This window comes from Corvus kubaryi, unplaced genomic scaffold, assembly GCF_017639235.1.
Source record: "Corvus kubaryi isolate FWS band 111438036 unplaced genomic scaffold, C.kubaryi_AGA036_p1.0 68, whole genome shotgun sequence".
NCBI classification, from domain to species: Eukaryota; Metazoa; Chordata; class Aves; order Passeriformes; family Corvidae; genus Corvus; species Corvus kubaryi.
The window spans coordinates 16,853,166-16,874,162 of NW_024582056.1; the positions used below are offsets into that span (position 1 = coordinate 16,853,166).

The 20,997-nt window shown below is 37.2% G+C and overlaps 1 protein-coding gene across 3 annotated transcripts in view; it reads right to left on the reverse strand.

Moving 5' to 3' along the window:
* The window catches only part of MOCOS (molybdenum cofactor sulfurase), a 209,777-nt gene that overhangs the window by 41,434 nt on the left and 147,346 nt on the right, over window positions 1-20,997 (reverse strand). For all 3 annotated transcript variants that reach the window (XR_006019616.1, XM_042048759.1, XM_042048760.1), the window contains exon 6: window positions 12,218-12,417. Coding sequence is in view for 2 of the 3 variants with exons in the window: in XM_042048759.1 (XP_041904693.1) it covers window positions 12,218-12,417 (200 nt within the window). In the remaining variant the exon portion in view is untranslated. The remainder of the gene's footprint in view (window positions 1-12,217; window positions 12,418-20,997) is intronic.

Sequence of the window (20,997 nt, forward strand, 5' to 3'; positions counted from 1 at the left end):
TCATTCTGCCGTAGCATGGTTTGTCATGGTGCTAGTGACTTGTGGGCGGATCTGTCATTCTGTTAATGATGACAAGCAAGGCAAAAATCATGACATATATCACTACTGAAATCGTACAGTTTGGTCTTATTTACTCAGTATACAAAAAGCCTTAAAATATATAATCTTTTTACTATTAATACTTTTTAAAAGAAATGTTCCTGGGGCAGCCTTTTAAATCAAAATGTATATGGTGTAATGAAGTTTCCATGATACATCTTCAAGGAATTACAAACAAGATTTTTAAAATAATTTTTTAAATTTTGTCAAATAAATTATTACTGTTCTTTAATGAACAGTAGCTCCATTCTAGCCATTCAATCCAATCCTCTTGTACAATAATACTTTAATTATAATATATATTAATCTGTACATTAGACAAGGACTACTGAGACATAAAAACATGATCATTAGAGGAATATGGGAATTGTGATTCAGGGAAAAAAATGTAAGTTATGAATAGCTTTACTATTAACTGAAGTTCATTATCACCAATGTGATAATGTGCACAGATCTTGGGAATGCAATGCACACTTTTCACTGGAAACAATGACACCATGTAAAGAAGCAGTAAAGGCAGCACTGCAAAAATATCTGTCCCTTGAATAGATGCTTGGTTTTCCCTTGGACATATGTTTTGATTTCCTCTTGTTTAGTTTCACCCTAGAAATACACTACTTGGGGAGTTAATTTAATCTCTCTCTGCAGTGCTACCACATAGCAAAACAAATAGAACATAAAACATCTGTTACAGTTATTTCGATGAAGAAAAGCTTCCTTAAATAAAACACATCTTTAAAATTGCCATAAGGAGCAATGATGGATATTGAGCTCAGGGTTATGAAATACAGAACGTCACTTGCAGTTCTGTCTGTAACAGCAGAGGCTGACTTTTGGGAGCCAGGAATGTGTTCATCAATGAAGGCACAGAAGCATGAATGGTGCTAATGATAAGTACACAGTTTAATGTACTTGGATTGTCAGTTTTGGTGATTCCTTGGGTCTGATATTTGGAACTATTGTGTCTTGGTCTTTTAGAGATTAAAGACTACAATTAAACTGCAAAACAAATGCAAAAACCTTGCAGCATTTTTACTGATTTCAGCCAGTGAGGACATGGCAATCAAGCCATCATGCTATCTTAGAGTCCCTTCTATCTCAGAGCCCTTTGGTATTCATTACTTTTTCCAAGGCTCTTTACTGTAGACCTGGTCCTGTAGGTTGCTTCACACCCCAACACTTCCAGTGTCACATTGTCTTAATTTTTGACAAGCAAAATGTGCTTTTCACACTTCCAAGCCACGGCCTTCAAATTTAATAAAGATACAGAAATGAAGTTTGCCTAAACCAATTTTTTAAAACTGTTATTTTTTTTCCATCAGTGAGCTTTCCTTCAGCATTTCCACACTGATCAAATGTTCACATTTGGATTTTTTTTCATAGTGCTCTATCTAATAAATACATTTTTTTTTTTTTAATATATAAAAAATATTGACGTGGAGAGCTTTCCCCCCTCCTCACTTTAATGCATTACCCTACTGTAGTGCCCTCTTGGAAATTTGGTATTTTAGTTGACACTCATTAGCTGGAAGGTTCTGAGAAGAAATGACATTCTGGTGTGTTCTGCTTTCCCATTTCCTGTCACACAATTGCACTGGTGACTTCTCTGCATTTGCTAAATGACTGACTTCTGCTGTCCATTCACTTCAGGGCCCCTGGGGCACTCAGTGAAAGCTGTAAGCTTTTCTCTGGCTTCAGGTTCCATTGAAAAAAGTCTGAGAATGATACTTGCTGGAAGTACGTATATACTAAATGAAAGTAAAGATTTACAAATAGCACATAATTTTGCATTATTTCTAATCAATTAAGTCTAAGACTTTCACTAAGAATGATGAATGTTTTAGAAACCCTGCTGAAGTCATTCCCATAGGATGCAATTCTGTAGCTCTTATTCAAGCAAGTACTTATTTGTGTAAGTTATCTCACTGAGTATCACAAGAATTATTCACATGAACAAAGGAAATTGTTATAATACATCATGAGGTGTTCTGAAAAAAAAAATCATATAATTCAGTACTGGCAAGTACTGTCCTTCAGGAATTGGGATTAGGACTTCTCATTCTGCTTTCTACAATGCCAATGCCCAAATATCAGAGCAGTTTGTCTGTCTGATGGATTTGCTCATTACAAGAATTTCACTGCACACCACTGATGGCTGGTTATAAAACAGGCTTCATGACGCTGTTCTCCACATCCACTGGTAAATTAATTCACTGATTCATGGCATGGAATTGGAGAGAAAGTAAGCTAGCTCTTTCTGTCATCCAGAATTTGACTGTGAAACGCTGTTGCTGATGCAAATGTGTACTTAATCTTGTTTAATACAATTTAATAAGAAGTAGGTCAGAAGGAAAAAAAAAAAATCAGTACTTGTTACCAAATCATTAAGTGGGGGGGGAAAGCATTTTAGTTGAGTTACAGTATCATTAATTGTTTTAACTGCATGGTTTTCGGCAACAAAGGCATTTTTTTCCATCTCAGAGAAATAATTTCTCTGTGGGCAGATTCCCTCAGTATTGAGGAATCTGATCCTCTCCTCTTTTTTGCCTCTCTAGTTGTAGACAATGGTTTAAATTAACTGAAGAGAGGATGTGTATCTCTATTCAGTCTTCATCCATTCATTGCTTACTCTGACCAAAATCCCTTTGGTAGAAGGCAGTGAAGTATTAGACAGAGATATTGAAATTTACTGAAATTGTCAAGTTCAGTGTCCTGATAGTATAAATGCCATCTTATCAGGAAACCTGCAGTCAATGTGATAATTTTCTCAGCTACTTTTGAAGACAGCCAAATAGCAGGTAAGATTGCATGGGATAGAAGCAGACTGGAAACATCAGCATAATTCAGAATATGTGGGTTGCCACTCTGCAGGCACTCTCACTTAGAAGATGCCATATACATAGTGAACTGCAGGTTCTTCATGCTTAAAGGAGTAACAATAATTTTACATTTCTGAGAACCAGAGGCTAAAAGACTTCCTGGGGAGGGGGTAGCTATAAAAAAGAAATGTAACAACGAAACACAGTCTTGTTAAGGGATGACTTAACATTTTTTCAACTGCTTTTTTCTTTCCTTCTGTATATGCAGCGAATTTGGCATGGACTTATTTGAACATATGTAAACTTAATGAGTCCACAATCCAACTATGTGAAACTGAACAGACTGATGAATAGGCTAAACATCTTTCCTTCTTTGATTTGGTATCTTAATGGCCATAGGTCTCTCCAATCAGTGATACTTTGTCTTCCATTTTTTGTGGGTTTTTTTCCTCCAGTTCAAGCTGCATTCACTGACAATGAAAACCTGGTTTGCTAAAATGATATCAGGCAACAGATGGGTTTCAGGAAGAAAGCAAAGTAAAGGATCTCAAGCCCCCTGTGGTTTCCTAACTGACTTCAACAAAGCATCCTCTTGTGAGTCATAGAAAAACATCTGTATCTGTACATCCCATTGAGCATCCCCAGCTATTTTGTAGGCTAAAGGCTTTCGGTCAAACTGCTGCTAGTCAGAAATGTGAAAGCCAGAGGAAAACTACACAGAAGGCTAAGCTATAACTCATATCAAGAGGGATAAAAGGGGAATGTAGCAGACTAATACAAGTGGAAACAATGCCTAGAAATAAAAATGTGCAGTGCATGATACTGAAAGTCTAGTGACATAGGTTTAATTCATGTCACAGTTAAAATCTTCTCCACCTTTTCCTCTTTCTTTTAAAGCAGTTAAATCCTCTTCTGTCTGTATTTAACCCCTGAAAACAGAGATAATAGAACACAGGGAGGTTGTGGGGTCAAAATCTCATATTACTTTAATTACAGCCACAGGATCCTATACAGTAGTGTGGTGGGGTAGAGGGGTGTGGGGGCAGGAAGAAGAGTAAAAGAGAAAAAGGAAGCAGAGTAGTAGAGAAGGTGGGGCCAGGCTCTTTTGTCTTCAAAGGATTCAGATGATGGACTGAAACTAGACACTGCATGCATTCAAAAGCAGCTGATCTGCTTTTACCAAGATGAAGGCAAACGGAATCCAGTGGAAGCTGTCAAAAGTGCAGTTCTTCTCCTGCTATCATGTGCTCTCTTTTCACATTTCTCCCATATGACAAGGTCTGTAGTTTAGAGCCACAGTTTGGCCCTGTTACCAAACAGAAAATCTTTAGCCTCCCTCATTCATCTCAGATTCTTTCATCTGAACAACTATAAGCATCTTTCTTTTATCTCCTTTCGTTTCCTTAGCAACGTGCAAGGACACTCCAGAGAAACACTGTCAGGCAACACGTTCAGTCTAGTCTTTCATGAAGCTTTCCAACCTTGATCAGCTCTGATGTGCAGTTTAATAGTAGGCAATTTCAAGCACACTAACTCACATGTGTCTTTGTCCTCCTGCAATGAGACATTACAGAAAGAACTCAGCCTGTACTCTGTCACTACTACCTCAGCAAGAAGAGAGCTTCATTACCTACTAACTAGGTTTGCATTTCTCACATTGAGCCTCTAAAATTCAGCACCTCCTTATGTTCAGTCAGTGACCCCTTGCCTAGATCAACAACGTTGCCTCCTATGTTGTGAGCTCCTTTTTGTAAGGGCTGTCTTTGAGCACCCAGTGCTGTGTCATGAAAGCAAAGATCTGGACTGTAATGATTTCTTGCCAGTTTGAAGAAATAAGGTGCCATTTATTGACATGCCAGTGTGGTTTACTTCACTGCTGCTATCTTCCTGGTCCAAGACATCCACAGCACAACTGGAAACTAACTGGAGCCAAAGAAATCAGTATATGTTCAACAGGAATCTTCACAAGAATCTTTTTGTCCTTATCATCCTGTTTGCATTCTATTATGTTGGTCCATCTGCCCTTCCTGGCTTCCTGAAATCAATGGCTAAATCCATAGCTAAAATCAATAGTGAGTAATCACCTCAGCAATTTTTAGGTAGCTATTGGGAAGATGGCCAAAAATCCCATTAAGCAAGTTAGAGAACACTTTTCTTTCCCTAACTCATCAAAATTAATATAATGAGTGGTTATGCTTCTAAAAGCATTAGTGTAACTAGCTCAGAGTCATATGACCATTGCTGCAAAGACATTCTTAGCTGGAATTAAAAAATGCTGGATTTCCATTTTCTGTGGCCCAGATGAAAAAATGCTGCACTTACAAAACTGAATTATTGTTTTACACAGAACTAAAAAGAAACAGATGGGAAAAAAACCATAAAAGAATTAAATATGAAGAGCAGCAAAGATCTCTTGCTTAATAACTTTCTATGAAGACTTATTTCAAATAGATTAAATGAAGTAGGAGGTATCCCCCATCACTGCCCACTTTTTTCATATTGTGGTATGACTTTCCAGATGAGTACTGACAAGTAGTACCAGGCTTTGGTCAATCTGATCCAATTGACCTGGTAGCAACTTCCTGTGCATGGGAAATGCTGCAGCTTGTTTCTTTCCTTCACTCCTGTCGTTCACATGTTGCCATTGCTTTTATTCTGTACCTATGCACCATGTGTACAGTGGGCTGGAGATGATCTTCTAGTGCAACTAAAAATATCTAAGACACAAACAGCAATTATTTCAAGAAATCGACCCACTTCAGGTATTGCCTGGTTGCTTTTATCAGGTAATGATAAGCAGTGATATGAATATGTATTGAACCAGCTGTGTGTATATACAAATGTATCCGCCACTTGATATCTGAAGATTTGACAGTATTTAACATATTTTCTCTCCACTCCTGTGAGGTGAGAGTAAATTGGGAAGATAAGGCATTGAATCCCTCAAGGTGACACTGAAAGCCTACAGCAGGAGGGCATTTTACCTGGCTGTTTGTGGGTCCTGGTTACTAATCTAAGTCCAGCTAAACAATTACTTAAGATATTACTAAAGGAAAAGGAAGCTTTTAAAAGAGAATATTGTGCAACTAAAGCAAAGAAAGTGTACTTGCAGTATGAAAACTCTTCCAGAACTGCTATCACCATGATATTTACCTAAAGCAGCTACTTTTTTGTGCATTTCCCATCCTGCCTCATACCCCTTTGTCCCACGTTACTTTTGTTTGCAGATCTGTTCAAATACAAACTGATGGAATAACTTCTACCTGCATATACAGCTCTGTCTCTTCCCTCATCACACCTCACCCATACAACACTGCTTCATGCTGCTTGTCCGATTCTTCCCTGCCTTGGATATCTGAAATCCTCTTTTTTCTGCTTTTTTGCCCAAACTGGTGTGTCTTTCTTTGCCCAATACACGTAATAATGGACTTTAGCTGCACTGTGAGAAATTTATTTTAATTACTAGGAAATATTTTGTAGTACTGACTATAGCTAAGTTCCAGAACAAATTGCTTCTGGTAAGAAATGTTTAAGTAAAGATGACCATGCAATTCTAAGATAGATTTTTCTCCCTCTACATCTCAAACCACAGGGTAGAATTTGGCTTGGCTGCTAAGCTGCTTACAAGGCAATTCACTAACATAGAATGCTTTGGATACAGACGGATAAATGGGTTAAAAGGAAAACAAAATATTATTTATTGGGGGAATCTCACTCTGATTTTGCCTTCATCAACCAGGGTGCTACTACTACCAAGGTTGTGGGGTTTATCCCCATCTGGGCCATTTACTTAGGGTTGGACTTGATGATCCTTGTGGGTCCCTTCCAACTCAGAGTATTCTGTGACCAGGAACTAAAGATTATACTCATAACATGTACTGCTAGCAGAAAGAGGCTACCAGGGTAGGAAAAGAGGCTTCCAAGAGTGTCACGGTGAGTGGTTGGATGTAAGTGATTTGAGGCCACACATTCCAATGGAAAACCCTGGTCTTCACTTCAGAATGATAGAAAGCAAGGGAGGAAAGGAAAAAACCCAGCAGAGGGTCATCGAGTCAATCCTTACATTAATTCAAGGACAGTTGAGATAGAGGAAGGTAAGTGAGACAGTGGGCACATGCCATAATAAGAGCAGTCATCGAACTGTTTTATAAATTTAAACTGAAGGGACACACACTAGAAGTTGTCTCTTGAGAAATGCTGATTTTTTCTTTAATTGAGAAATGAGTGAAGAAAGTAAACTCAAAGTCTAGACCTCCCTTCACTCAATCTGGATTGATGAGGGTGAGCCAGGACATGCTAATGTAGGCTCCTAGACAAAACTGATTATAATCTATGTGAGCAAGGCTCTCAGTCTTGAGAGGCAAAACTCATTCATATGCAACACTGCAGAAGAGCCTTCCTTAGGCAAACCAAAACGTTTACATTCTCTGTCTTTGGCAGCTATTCCTGTTATAGCAGTTTGTCTATCACACACAAGTGTGAAGTGGTAGGCAAGAAGGCTGAGACTGCTAATGGACTGATGCTCATTCCCTCCATGACGGGATTTTTAGGGGACATGGCAAGAATATATATATAGCAAGGGAACTTTTGCAGGTGAGCCAATCACAGCAAGTTACTTGTGCTTAGGTCCAGGCTCCAAGCAAAGGAGGCAGTGTGAAAAAGGAGAGTAGGGATGGATGCTGGTAATCCACAGCTAAAATGTGAAATGATGGCCATTTTTCAAAAGACAGCCATGATGGTTTGCTCACTTTTTAAAGCCCATTACTAGCTCCATTACACACAGGAGGAGAAAAAAATATTGTCTCAGAAGATCAGAGTGGAAAAATAAAATTTTGATAAGGGAAGGGCTATTTTTGACTAGTGGCATAACACTGAACTGAAAGGTGTGGCCGGGTAAGAGCTCTCCAGTGCATATAATTCAACAAATGTTTCAGGTGAAATTCCATCTGTCCATCTGTGTCTCCTACCTCTTTCCACTCTTCCAGCTTCCAAACTGACTTTATAGAATAAAATATGAAGGAATTATAATATAACTCTGCAATTATCTACTGAATGTACAAAGAGAATTTCACAGGTCTTGTCTCCCTATCAAAACAAAGAGAAAATTTTATAAATAATGTTAGCATAAAAATCTCGCAGACCAGAGATGGTGATGTTTTATCATATCTGCAAATGGAAGAGACCCAGTTTATAAGAAATCCACTTTTTTTGTGTGTATCATTGTTTCAAATCTGTGTTGTTCTCTTATGACCGTTCCATCTCTTTGGCATTCAGATCAGGTTGGAATTCATAGAGTCCTATTCAAGTTTTTACTAAAAAAAAGATGGCAAGGATGCAAACTGAAGCTGAGTCATTGCTGTCAGTGTTCCAGAGGCTGGAAAAGACTTGATGATGACAGAACACGTGGCATTCATATATGCTGAAGGTTGCAAATATTCATTGTTAATAAATGAGCTGCTGATGATTCTCCGTGTGAAGAGTTTGCTGCATTAGCTCAGCACCAGGTATATATCTGTAACACCATTTTTTGTTACATCACAACCCCTCTTTAAAATCTAGGGCTGATTGCTTATCTTTTTCTGGTAGCCTCACAAGGAAGCAGAAGATTGGCAGTTTGCTGCTTTAATGTCAACTCTTCTGCTTCTATCCTGCAGACGTCTTTCATCTCTACCCCTGCACTTTCGCATCTTTCCAAATTACCAGTCTGTCATCTGTCCACACTTCATTAGCAGCAAAAACCATAATGCTGGGGAATTATCCATTCTTGACTAGACAAGTATATATATGAAGAAGCCATTTGGCAAAAAGGCCATCTTTATGTCCTGGGCCTGTCAAGTACTCATCATAATTCAACCCTTGTTAGTAACAGGGGCTTTTTGATGTTGCAGTGCAAATAAACACATAACAAAATGACAGAGATGCTACTGCAGAAGACAGGCATCTTGCGTGAAAAGAATACAGGTGTCCTCCCAAGTGATTTCAAGAACAAATTACTACCAATAGTAGTCTATGAGACAGCTTTACCGAAGGAAAAAAATTTCATGGAAAGTATTTGGTGCAGCTCAAAGGAGGAAATTTAATGCAGTTTTAGTGCTTAAAGACAAGAGATTTATGGAAATTTCAAAACTGTAGTAGTTTTATTGCTAGATAAATGTATCATGAAAAATCTAAATTAAAACCAAAGCTAGTGAGTGACTATGGATGTTGGGAGTCTGAAAGTCCCTCTTATTTAATTGTTTTAATTACCATTTAGAGCCAAAAAACCTAAACTAGTAATTAAACTGTCAATTAAACCAATGATACATATAGTATATAACACAATTTTATTCCAAGTATAATATTCTAAGACGGTATTACCCTTCAACAGTCACAAAGAAACATTCAAACAAAAAAGCAATAGCAATTCAACTAACTTCCACAATTATTTCACTCCCACCCTATCACTTCTTAACATCCAAATACTCTATATCATATATATTGGGACAGGAGGCTGTAAAAATTGCTGCCATCTCTGAGAGTGCAATCATGGTGTGGCTATTTGTTTCTCACTTTAAAGAAATGCCTTCATTTGCTCTTCAGTGCTGCAATGAAAGTTTTACTCAAAGATGAACATGAGACTGTGGGTATTTCCTCTTGGTGCAATTTACCCCATGTATGTAATTCAAGAATGTTTGTGTTTAGTGGCACAATCTTGTTACCTCTGGTAATTAAACTGATAACACTGAGAAATGGATTTCAATCATATGAGCAGGTAAGAATAACTTTCTTCCCCATTGCTACACAGATGAAAGACATAATTTTTTCTCTGTTTTCATTTTTCAGCAGCGGTGTTACATGTCATGTATTTCACTACATGCCTTTCACATCCTAAATATATTGGGCTTAGTTCAGAGTTTTGAATATCATGCCAATTATGCAAATCTTGAGGCTTAAATGTAAGCTTGGTATCCTCTGAAGACAGCATCTACTTATGAAGTCTTTCTTGCCAATCTCAAATGTTCCAAATAAACTGCTCCAAGCCTCCTCATAATATTTTCTCTGGAATCAGTTAGCCATATTGTCCTTTTCAAGCTACGAAATGTTAATGTCCAGCCACACTGTGCCCTACCATAGGCAATGGACACATAACAATTGCCTGTCAGAAAGACAAATAGAACTGGTTCAATGCCTGGTTTTAAGTAATTAATTATAGATGGGATATCATCCATAAAGAAATAGGATGGTCTGTCATTTCTCTTTTAATAGACAAAGATAACCTCCTGATTCATTAACTGTTTCCCACTAGTAGTAGGTATGTCAGATAGAAACACCATCCAATTTTCCCTTCATAAAAAAATCCCCAAACCACTACAGAGCCTTCTGAAACTGTGTTCTCCTGACTCCACAAGATTGCATTTGGAGACTGCCCAGTGCATCCACATGGATATGCAGACCACAGACACAACCAAAGCAGGGGACACTATTTCACTTCCAAACCATTAACAAAAGTATTGGATTCAACTTTGATTTGAATAAACCTATCTAATTTTAGACATGCATGCAGCTGACTGCTTACTTTCTATTGAAAGATGAAGCTTTCTTTCTGTTGTATGTGTTTTCTTTGTAATCATAAAGAAGAAGCAGCAAAGACTTTTCTCCCCCGTAACTTCTATAAGGTGTCTATGAAAGAATTTAATTCCATAAAGAAGCCAATTATATATATATCACACATTGTAGCTTTGGAAAGAATAGTGCTGCTGCTTATTAATTTCTAAAAATCATTAAATTGCACATTATTTTAATTAAACAAAGTAGTCTAACAGACACTGCAGATGTGACTGGGATGAGTTTGAAAATTTTATAGTTATTCATTCTACATATGCCAGAAATTTCGATAATCTGGTGAACAGCACAATCCAGATGATACAGATCAATAAAGAAGCTTTTTATGATCAGCCACTGGAGCAAACAGGCCCAATGGATTCTTAAGACTATAAAAGAATTTTTAATTTGAGGGTACAGTTGAGTTTTAAAAACTGAAACACAGATGAGCCATTTTTACTAAGAAATTGTGGAAATCAGAAATCAAAGTAAAGGTTTTGGTTTTAACCAAAGAACAGAAGCAACATCAAAGTGTTTGGGGAGTTTTACAAACTCAGTTGTGTTAATATCTCCAGCCTTTTCTGAACATTGTCACACATATTGAAGGCTGCATGAATGACTAACTCACTCCTAAAATGTGGACTGCTTTGAAATGAAATGTGGTGAAGATTTGCCATATTTGGTAGCATTGTCTAAAAAAAGATTTATGTTAAGAAGAGCTTATTGAGTACTACACATTTGGCCATCCCATGTTAATCACGTAAATGTTTTAAAAAAATGTAAAACTCCACACTTGCAGGCCACAAAGTGAGTGCTTCACTTCTGTTTTCCTTTGTGAGAAATGGATCTCATTCTTGTAGACATATCTCCATGTTCCCCTCCTCATCCTGTTCTCTCAGGCAGCCAAGGAAAAAAAAGAAGAATCCAGTAAAACAAGAGAACTGTGTTTTTTCTGCCTTCTGCTGATGAGCAAGTGAGCTGCTCTCACCTCTGTGACCCACTGCCTACATGGTGCACAACCACACACACAGTTATGGTCACACACCATTACCTCTCTGCTGAAGGGAGAAAAGGTTAATGAAGTTTCATCTTAAAGATACTTGGTATACCTGATGGATAAAGGCTACAAAATGCTGCTGAGAAAGACAGCATTTAAGGATTTCTTGAACTTGAATCTCATTCTTTACACTGATCATTCAACTTTATTCCATGTTTCCTCAGGAATATTACAAGAATGCAGTAGTTAGAACTGAAGGGAAAAGAGAACTCCTCTTTCATTGGTGACTGCAATATTCTGAGGTCTAATTTCACTTATACGTCAAAGCTCCAAGGCAGTCTCTTTATCAGCTTTTCCAGACTTGCTCTTCAATTCCCAATTTTGAGTACTCTAGAGAAGGAAGCCAACAAAAAATCAAACTGCCTAGTCAAACAATCCTGTTAAAACAGCCCACTTCCAAACTTCCTATTTGTGGAGTAATTAATCTGTAAGATATTGCCTCTGGCTATTATGTATTTTGTATTGTGCTAGCACTATTTATTGGATTCTTTCTATTGCTTTAAAAATGGTGTGTATATATGGCGCAGAGCTATGAAGAAACAAACCCAAAACCTCAGAAGGGACTACTATGAATAAAGGATTTCTTTTAGGCTAAAGAATTCACTGTGAATATGCTTAAAATACAACCATAAACTCAAGTTAAGACAAAAGAAAAACATACCTGTGAAAAGCCGACCACTTCTCCATTTTCATCGAGCATGTTAAAATTAATGATTGGACCTTGGACATCAGGACTGCTGAAGTCTGTATCATTGTAAATACGTACTACAGGAGCCCCATTGGCATATCTCAAGTTAGACAGCACAGTATAGGTGTAGTGAGCTAATGCAAAGGTATGTTGTTTTATTTTCTCCATTCCACCTACAAAAGAAAAGTGCACGTACATGTCAGGTGCATTATTTTTATGGCAATGTAAAAAAAAGGATGATATTTCAGAGTGGCGCAGTCTGAGGCAATTAGTACAAAATTGATAGTTTTGTGTTTCTTTAAATGCATATACAATTTTCAAATGTTTCTTTTCTCATGTAGAAGTTTCAGAAGTACTGTTGCACCAAGGATTTATCTACAGTTAATCTACTGTAGAAACTTTAGGAAGCTAAAGTTTCACGGAAATGGATTACAGGAATTACGAGATTTATAGTTGCAGTCTATACATAAAACTAAGATGTTCTGACACAAATAAATTGAAAAGCAAGTTTTTCTCCAGATCTCGCTCTGGAGATCATGGGAACACAACACAGAAAGTGAACTGTTATGTCTGAGATAAAATGAAAATAATAAAATTCTAAATGTAATGACAAAATAAAAATGTCATTTTACAAGGAATTTATTAGATTAATGAAGAATTATTCTTCCAATACTTCTTTCTGTAGAAGAAAAAGGACATTGTGAATGCTTCATTGACTACATCCATGCAATCTGGGGGCTCAAGAGAAACTTTACACACAAGTTTTCACAGAACTTGGCCTAGAAAAACATAAAGAGGAAATAAACTTTTTTTTTTTTTTTCTACACTGTATATTTTGGAAAAGAGAACCTCAGAGAATTCCTGACAGATGAAGATCTCTTCTACATCTCTGCTCTTTGAGGAGAGGTTGTGCCTTTGCTAGATATCCCTATTGAAGGGGCTTCTATTATGCACACTATGCACTGCACCATGGTGGGTCTACATCGTGCGGAAAGAACAAAAGAAGGTAAAGAATCACCAAAGACTTCTTGAAGTAGAAGAGCATTTTTCCTTCTGGGTTTTAGACCCAGAGTTTTTCCTGTAAAAATGAGTATCCTCTTTGAAGCTCGAAAGCATGTTTCACATTTTATTTTTACCTTTTTTTATTAATCTTTGTAACTATGAATCTCACTTCTGTGCATATTACTTTTATATTGAGTATCTGGAAATTTCCACCCTTGAATTGAAATTTTGTAATCTTGTTGACTTCTGTGCCTTTATTCATAAAAAGACCGTGCCATTTATGAATGTATATAAAGGGAAAAAAAAAGATATATTTCTTCTGACATGCAGAAGAATTGTAGCAGCATCTGTTATTTCACTATTCTTTGAGTTTCTCTATCATGTGCTATGTCCTTTGGATAAGTTGGGAGAGCATACATTAAAAGCATAGAAACAGATTAGATGTAAGGTGGAAGTACATTTTTTGGTGCTGAAGAATAATAATGAGGAAGAAGATTTCTAATGAGATACTAACATGCATAGCACTTGCAAGGAAGCATGCCAGAAGCTAATCAGTGCAATTTCTAGATGTTAGCCACAGTAAACTTGGCAAGCATCTCTAGAACATTTTGGTCTGAAAGATGTATTTCCAGAGTCTCTGAGAATAAAAGGTTGCCTAGTCAGAAACGTCCTAGTCATTGTTGGGTAGAAGTCTTGAAATAGCAAAAAAGAAGACCAAAACCACACAGAGAAAAAGTTATTTCTGAGCATTTGCCAGAAAGTAGCTGTCTTAAGAGAAGTGACTGCCTTGTCAGCTTCTGAGATGTGTCTAATCTCCTGATTCAGAGCTTTTCCAAATTGTCAGGAATCTTTTAATAGAAGATTAAACTACTGTCCTTGCGCCTGGTTGAAGAAATCTCTTATTCAGAAATTTCAGTCACTCATTCAGAGCAATCATCCTGCTATCATTTCTATATTGTTTTCAGCTATTCTCCTTTAAAGTTTCTTAATCACATTTCCTTGTTCATTAGCAAGAAGCTGATGAGCCTTTTAATTATTTATTCTGACAAATCCAAATGCAATAGCCTGCAGTTGCTTTCCTGCCCCGTGATTGGAGAAAGGAAGCTGTGTTGCCAGGGTCCCATATTTTTAAGTAGCAGAATAGGTGGTAATTAGGTCTGATGTCACAGAAAACCTTATGGAAAAGCTGCCAACAATCTGAAGTTTGTTCTGACAGAAAAAGGGATATATTCAAAAAATAGATCCAATTTATTTTTATTTTGTTCAACAAAATTATCTATACTGCGTATTGCATAAATCCAGTGCTTACCTCATCTCCCTTCTAGAGACAAGAATGTGAGCAAGAGAAAATAAAAACCAGAACAAATCTCTGTTTGAGAATAAAAGTAGTAACACATCATAAGCCTTTTGGAAGACTTACAATTTGGAAATTCATTGATACTTCACCTCAAGAAGGTGCTAGGAAGGACTCAAGTGCCTTGACTCCTTCTCAGTTTAGGGATTTTATTCCTTTCTGCTGCATTATTTCATTAAGGTGAATTGCATCTAGTTGCTCTTAAAAATTATTTTAAAATGCATCCCATAATGCCTAAACTACATCAGATGAAGTCTATCTAATACCATCCACTGTATTTATGAGTGTAATGTGTGTAGGAACACATTCAGCACAAAGAATGCTCACAGTCCACAGTCTGCACTCATTAGTGACTTCTTGCTATAGCGGAATCGTAAGGACTACTCTGTTAAAAGGGAAACTTCTGCATTTCTGTGGATTAATATGCCCCTTACTACTTTGTCTCCATGTGCATTTTTTGACATTACATTAAGCCAGACACGATCATTTAATTAATTCTTCTTCCCAGTAGCACCAGATTTTCCACATAAATTGTTGCTACAAAGAATGCTATATACTTCTGCAGTGCTAAAGTTTTTGAGCAGAACAGATTGACAAAGCAAGTTTGTACTTTTGTGCACAAACCTCCTTGCCAAAGTAATCTAGCAAACCTGTGGAGATGCTGTTACCCCTCATATCGCTGATGTATGTTTGCACACAACAGCATTCTGATAGGTCAGCTCCTATCAGATCTGCCATCCCATCTTTTACCTCAGTTTGGGTATTGTTATGGAAACTAACAGTGTTCCAGTATGGAAAATTCAGAGTGCCACTGCACTGGATAGCCCACAGATAAATTTGTAATGTCAGCTCTTCCATAGGAATTGCATGTGGGCCTATGCCTCTCCACAGAGACTGTTTGAGAATGTGGGACAGTTAAGTCATCTGGAAGAGAAGGAGAAGTTATGTCACGCTTACGAGAGGGTACAAACTATGTGCATCCAAACTATTCACAATTGTCATCACGGTATAGTAAATCCACTGCTTGTCTTGCCTGGTGATAACATCTTGTATCTCCATTACCTCTGTCTTGTTAGCTGCTTGTTCTATGCAAAATAGAGTAAGATTTTCTTTTTTCCAGTGGAACTTTATCTAATCAGAGACATCTGAGATATACAGATGTCCAACAAGTATTCAGTGAAGAATGATTCTCAGTTAGCATGGACCTGATTTTGCATTACATAATGGCAAACATGTAATGGCATATCATCTCCTCTCCGAAAGAACCAGGATTTCAGCAGCCCAAATGTTCAAATGTTAGCTTTTCCTGAAAGAGCTGTAGACAAATAGGCATATGTCAACACCTATAAAAGATTTTGAATAAAGAGATTAAGATAAAGCAGAGACTGAAAATGAGCCTCTAGAATGAAAGCTCTGGTGCTTAAGGTTTTCAGGCTGCACTCAGAAACCTCTGTGATCGCATTCAAATACATTTTTTATCTCTCTTATTACGAGAAGCTAAATACCAGAGATAAAGAAGAAGAGAGACATAAAACAAATATACAGTTATTGTTCTAACTCAGTGTGAAAAAGCCACAGAAATTGAGGTTTAAGCGACAAATTCTCTATCACTCCAGTGAATCCAATCTTCCGTCTATCTTTGGATAAGAGAAAGATCAATGTGATTCACTGTTCATCAGCATCACCTAATAGATAGCAACGAGGCAGAGAAATAATGAGCTGAAATCTCAGCAAACCAATCAGCAGGGAGTGAAACCAAGATGTAGCCACTTTCTACTGAATCCCAGACGAGACAGATCACCACGCAGGACCGGTGAGCCAATGTGCTAATGAAACCACGGAACCTGGAAATCCTGTCAAACACTTGGAGTCCTTCCTTCATTTCCTCCAAGAAGTGTACATTAGGATTAATTTCTGAGTGGTTTTGGAGTTCATTTATGCATAGAATTGGATGTCTCTGACTGAGGTCTGTCACCTACTTAGTGTTATTCTCCCCACAAAAAAATCTCTTGAGGATGAACTTGGTAATGGTAATTTTTTGCGAATTTGAGTGCTTCAGCTTTAAACCACATTAAACAACGTATCCTAACCACTGCTATTCTTTATCACTCCTGTTTTAAGCAGAATGCTGCAGACCTGAAAATGAAATATTCTTAAGATTATCCAACTCCCTGCCACTGAAGTGCAACCCTGAAATGTTATAAATACAAGAAAAGAAAAGAAAGAGAAGAAAATATAATCAACTTGATCAGTCATCCCTTGGTAGAGCTTCTACATCTATCAATAAAAATATTAAATACGCCCATTCCTGGTGGGATTTTCCCCCCTAAATTATGAGAATAGCTGCCCTAAGTAAGACCAAATCTAGCTACTGCCTGCTTCCCAGAGTGAGGAGTAACAGATGCCTAGAGGAAAAAATATATGAAAAAAGGTATGTAATTTCTAATCAGCTACAACGAAGTAAACAAAATACATATATTAAAAAATCCCAAAATATGAAAATGTGCTTACAGGTTGGCTAACAGAAACTAAACATTAATTTTAAAAACAGAACTAATGGCTTAAAAACTCCTCAGGGAACTTGAGCTTTACAATTAGCACATTAACATTTCCTTGGTGTCAACATAAAAAAGCTCTTCTGATGTAAGACAACTGCAATAGTGGCCATAACTGTTAACAAAATATCATTCATTTAATTCAAAATAAACTATAGTAAATGGCTTACCAGCCAATTCATAAAAATATCTATCATCCACACTCACAGAAAAGGCATAAGGCATGGACAGATTGCAAACCTCACTTTCACACTGACTCACATGACCAGTCCAATCAACCTGATTTATAAAACACATGTAATAAAAATTGGTTTGGGGAACACAAAGTGGGGTGGACCATGACTGTTTCTGCAGCTGAGGTGACTGTGTTTGAGAGCAAGAAGGGTAAAATCTGTGTCCCCAGTTTTCATTGGTACTTCTAAAAATATAATGCAGGCTTCTTTCTAAAGTTAAGATGTAACAAAAAGAATTACATAAAAATAAAATTTTGGTTATGAAACAATGGTGTTTTTTTTCCTGAAAAGTACATAATATTGTTTGAAAGTACGTAATCGACTGGCAAGAATCCATCTCACAAGATCAGTGTCCAGACTGAAACTTCAGATGGACTCCTGCAACCTAATTATGTACTTTCTGTGTGTCCAAAACAGAGAGCTATGTCACACTCTCAACACAACTAAATCCATCCAGAAAGCAATGGGTAATAGGGGGACCTTTCACTCTCTCAATACTAATTCTTTGCATAATAGCTTAAATCCTTTTATTCTCCTCCTTCTCCCACACCATCTCAATAGTTTAAGACTGTGGGAAGCAACTGCTTAATCCTCTATTCAGGATGTTATACTGAAACCAAACATGAAACACATATTCGGTGTTTATCTTAATGAACAGAAGGCTCTTTGATGCCCCATCTCCCACTTCTTTAGAGCAGCTGATTCACGCTCTGTTTTCCCACAGTGAGGGGAGTTTCAAAGTCTTTGTTCTAAATAAAATGAGCAGCACATTCTGAAAGAAGCAGCTACTAATTTTCAAACATCATAATGACGAATACTTTGCTTTTTTAAAAATTTCTTGGGAGTTGCATGAAAGCGGGGAAGTTGTACATGTCTGACTCACTTTTAGTATAAATATTTTAATTACAGGTACAATTCAACTTCAGTTAACTGCTTTTTAGACTAATAGCTATCTAAGAATTCAAATAAACTTCATGTAAGATGCATTTAATTTACTGGTTGCTATTATGAGATTTCTTTTTTGAGTCAAGGGAGGGTATGTATTTCTGTCCATCCTTTTCTTCCCTGTGCCCATGCCATACTCTCAGCAGAAGTAATAATTTCAGGATGACTTTTCAAACCATAAAAAGAGCAACATAAAAGATGACTGAGGAGTCTTTCTTAAAAAGGCAGAATGCTTTGCACATCTCATGGAAGCAGCATTCAAACTGCACCTCCAGAGTGTTAGATGACATGAGCCCACAGAGATTTCTGTGAGAACAACAGAATCATCCCTAAAAGTAAGTATTTATGTCATACTCACATTTTACCTCTAAAGGCTTTATCTCCCAAGGTTTTTCTCAGTCCAGCAGAACAACTTCTGCTTATGATTCTGTCATCTTAAGGACGAAATGCAAGAGAAGCTTGTACTATAAAAGCACATGAATTCTCCTGGCAGCTGTTAGAAACCTGAATGTTACATACAGGCCTGTTTTCTGCTTTGTTATGAAATGTCTCTGTCCTCTGTTTAATGGAGCCTGCTATGCACAATTCCTTGAAGTCAGCATGTGGAAGCTTTACTGCTGCTTGTTCCCTGGAATTTTTAACTCTCAACAACTAGTTTGCTAATATAAGGCAGAGCATAAAACTCTTTCTTTGTGTTACAGTTATATAATGAAAACATTTAGAAAACATTTAAAGATGGGGAAGTAAATCTTACATTTTCAAGCCAATAAGACTAATTTGACCCTGATTTTGCATGAACATTTATTTATTTATTTATTTATTTTCTAACTTACTTATTCGAGTCAGCAACAACTTTCTCATCACTGCAACATAGCTGGAGGAGAACCATTGTCATCTTCTGCTAGCCTAAACTGATAACCATCATCAAATCTGCAGTTAAGTTGAGTTCTTCTGAAAAATAACTTTTCTATAAGATGCAGACTTTTTGCTATTTGACAGCCTCATGATTTTCTAACATCTCCACAGTTTTGTGGGTTGTTCATTATATTTTTCTTCTAAGGGGAGGTGCAGACCAATGGATACAATCAACCTTCACCAAAAATAAACTGGATATAAAGAGAAATCCAAATGTGGGGTGTTTGTGGGAGGAAATTTCTCCCTCAGCACCAAGAGAACCATTTAAAATATTCTGAAAACCCTGACATCTTCCTTCCTTTCCTTCCTAAGCTGACAGGTCCCAATCTAAAGCCTTGCTAGGATATAAATCAGTTCTGCTTCAAAGCTCACCATGCCTGGACTAGGTGAAGAAGAATGGCTAATGCTGTGCCCAGAATGCACACCTCAGTACCCATTGGTTTGACTCTACCTTCCTGTAAGCTTTGTATTAGCAAAACATTCAACGTAACATTTTTGGAATCTCTCTGTTAGTGAAATACTTTGGTGTTCAAGGCAGCATATTGATTTGCAGTACAGCTTTTCCCTTACTCATAATTTTGGTTGGACACCTTTCCTCTTTTTCTCTGACAATCTCTGAACCAAGGCTTTTCCTGACAGTGTATGAAGTAGTGGGGATGCTCCATGTCTGCTCTTGTGCGGCCTTTGTATCCTGCTCTTTCTAAGGTTCCACAGAACTTTCCCATCCTAGCAATACAGAAAATACCACAAGTTCATTTAATTAAACCAAGAATCACAAAACACTAAAAGAGAATTTTCCAGAGGACAAATCTTTAAGCATGAGGCTGAATAGTGATGGAACAAGAAAAAAAAAAAACCTCAATTTTCCCATTCTCTATCTGTAACATTCAGGAATACAGGAAATTAATAAAATAATTTCTATCCATTTTTATTAAAAGAACAACATTGTTCTTAGTGAAATTTTGGATTTATTGATATTCATAATTTTCTAATAGCCTGAAAGGATGCTTTGCCATTTGTTTTGCATTATCAGACTAGGTTTCTGCTGGTACTGTTATTATAATAATAATAGCTCCCATGGAAGGAAGGGTGTCATTAATGAAACAGTGGTAATAAAGCAAATACAATGAATTAGAAAAACTGCCCTGAAATTTCTCTAATTTGATGTCTTAATCATTAGGAAGCATGCAGTCAATATTAAAAAGTGCTCTGAATTCTGGAACCTTATGCTAAATTGAATCACACCAGTGCTTCTCCCAGGCTTTTTAACCAGGCTAATGTTGTTTTAATAATTATCTACACTAACACCATGGGAGAGACCTATAGCTAACATATAATATTTTTGCTGTGAGTTTTATAGATCCTCCCCTGAGGACATAGCATTAAGTATGCTTTACATCAGTCACTGGACTTGTGAGGACCAAAAGGTGACCCATTGACACACCTTCCCTCTTGTGGTTGTCTTTTCTGACTGGACATAACAGGCTCAGAGCTCTTGAAGTTCATTGCTGAGTTTGTGAGATGTGTGAACACAAAAAACATTTCACAGACAGTGAAAGGAAAAACTGAGGGCAAAAAGTGGCTACTTTGGCACAATGTTACACACTCTCAACACATAGGTTTCAGCAATGATGTTATAGTTCCAGCCTCACTTCTCAAGAGTTCATGCAATAAAAGTGAGATGCCAGTACTTAAAGTATAGCCATTGCTATGGGATGCTCAGCAATCACTCCTGTAAAACAGCACCAG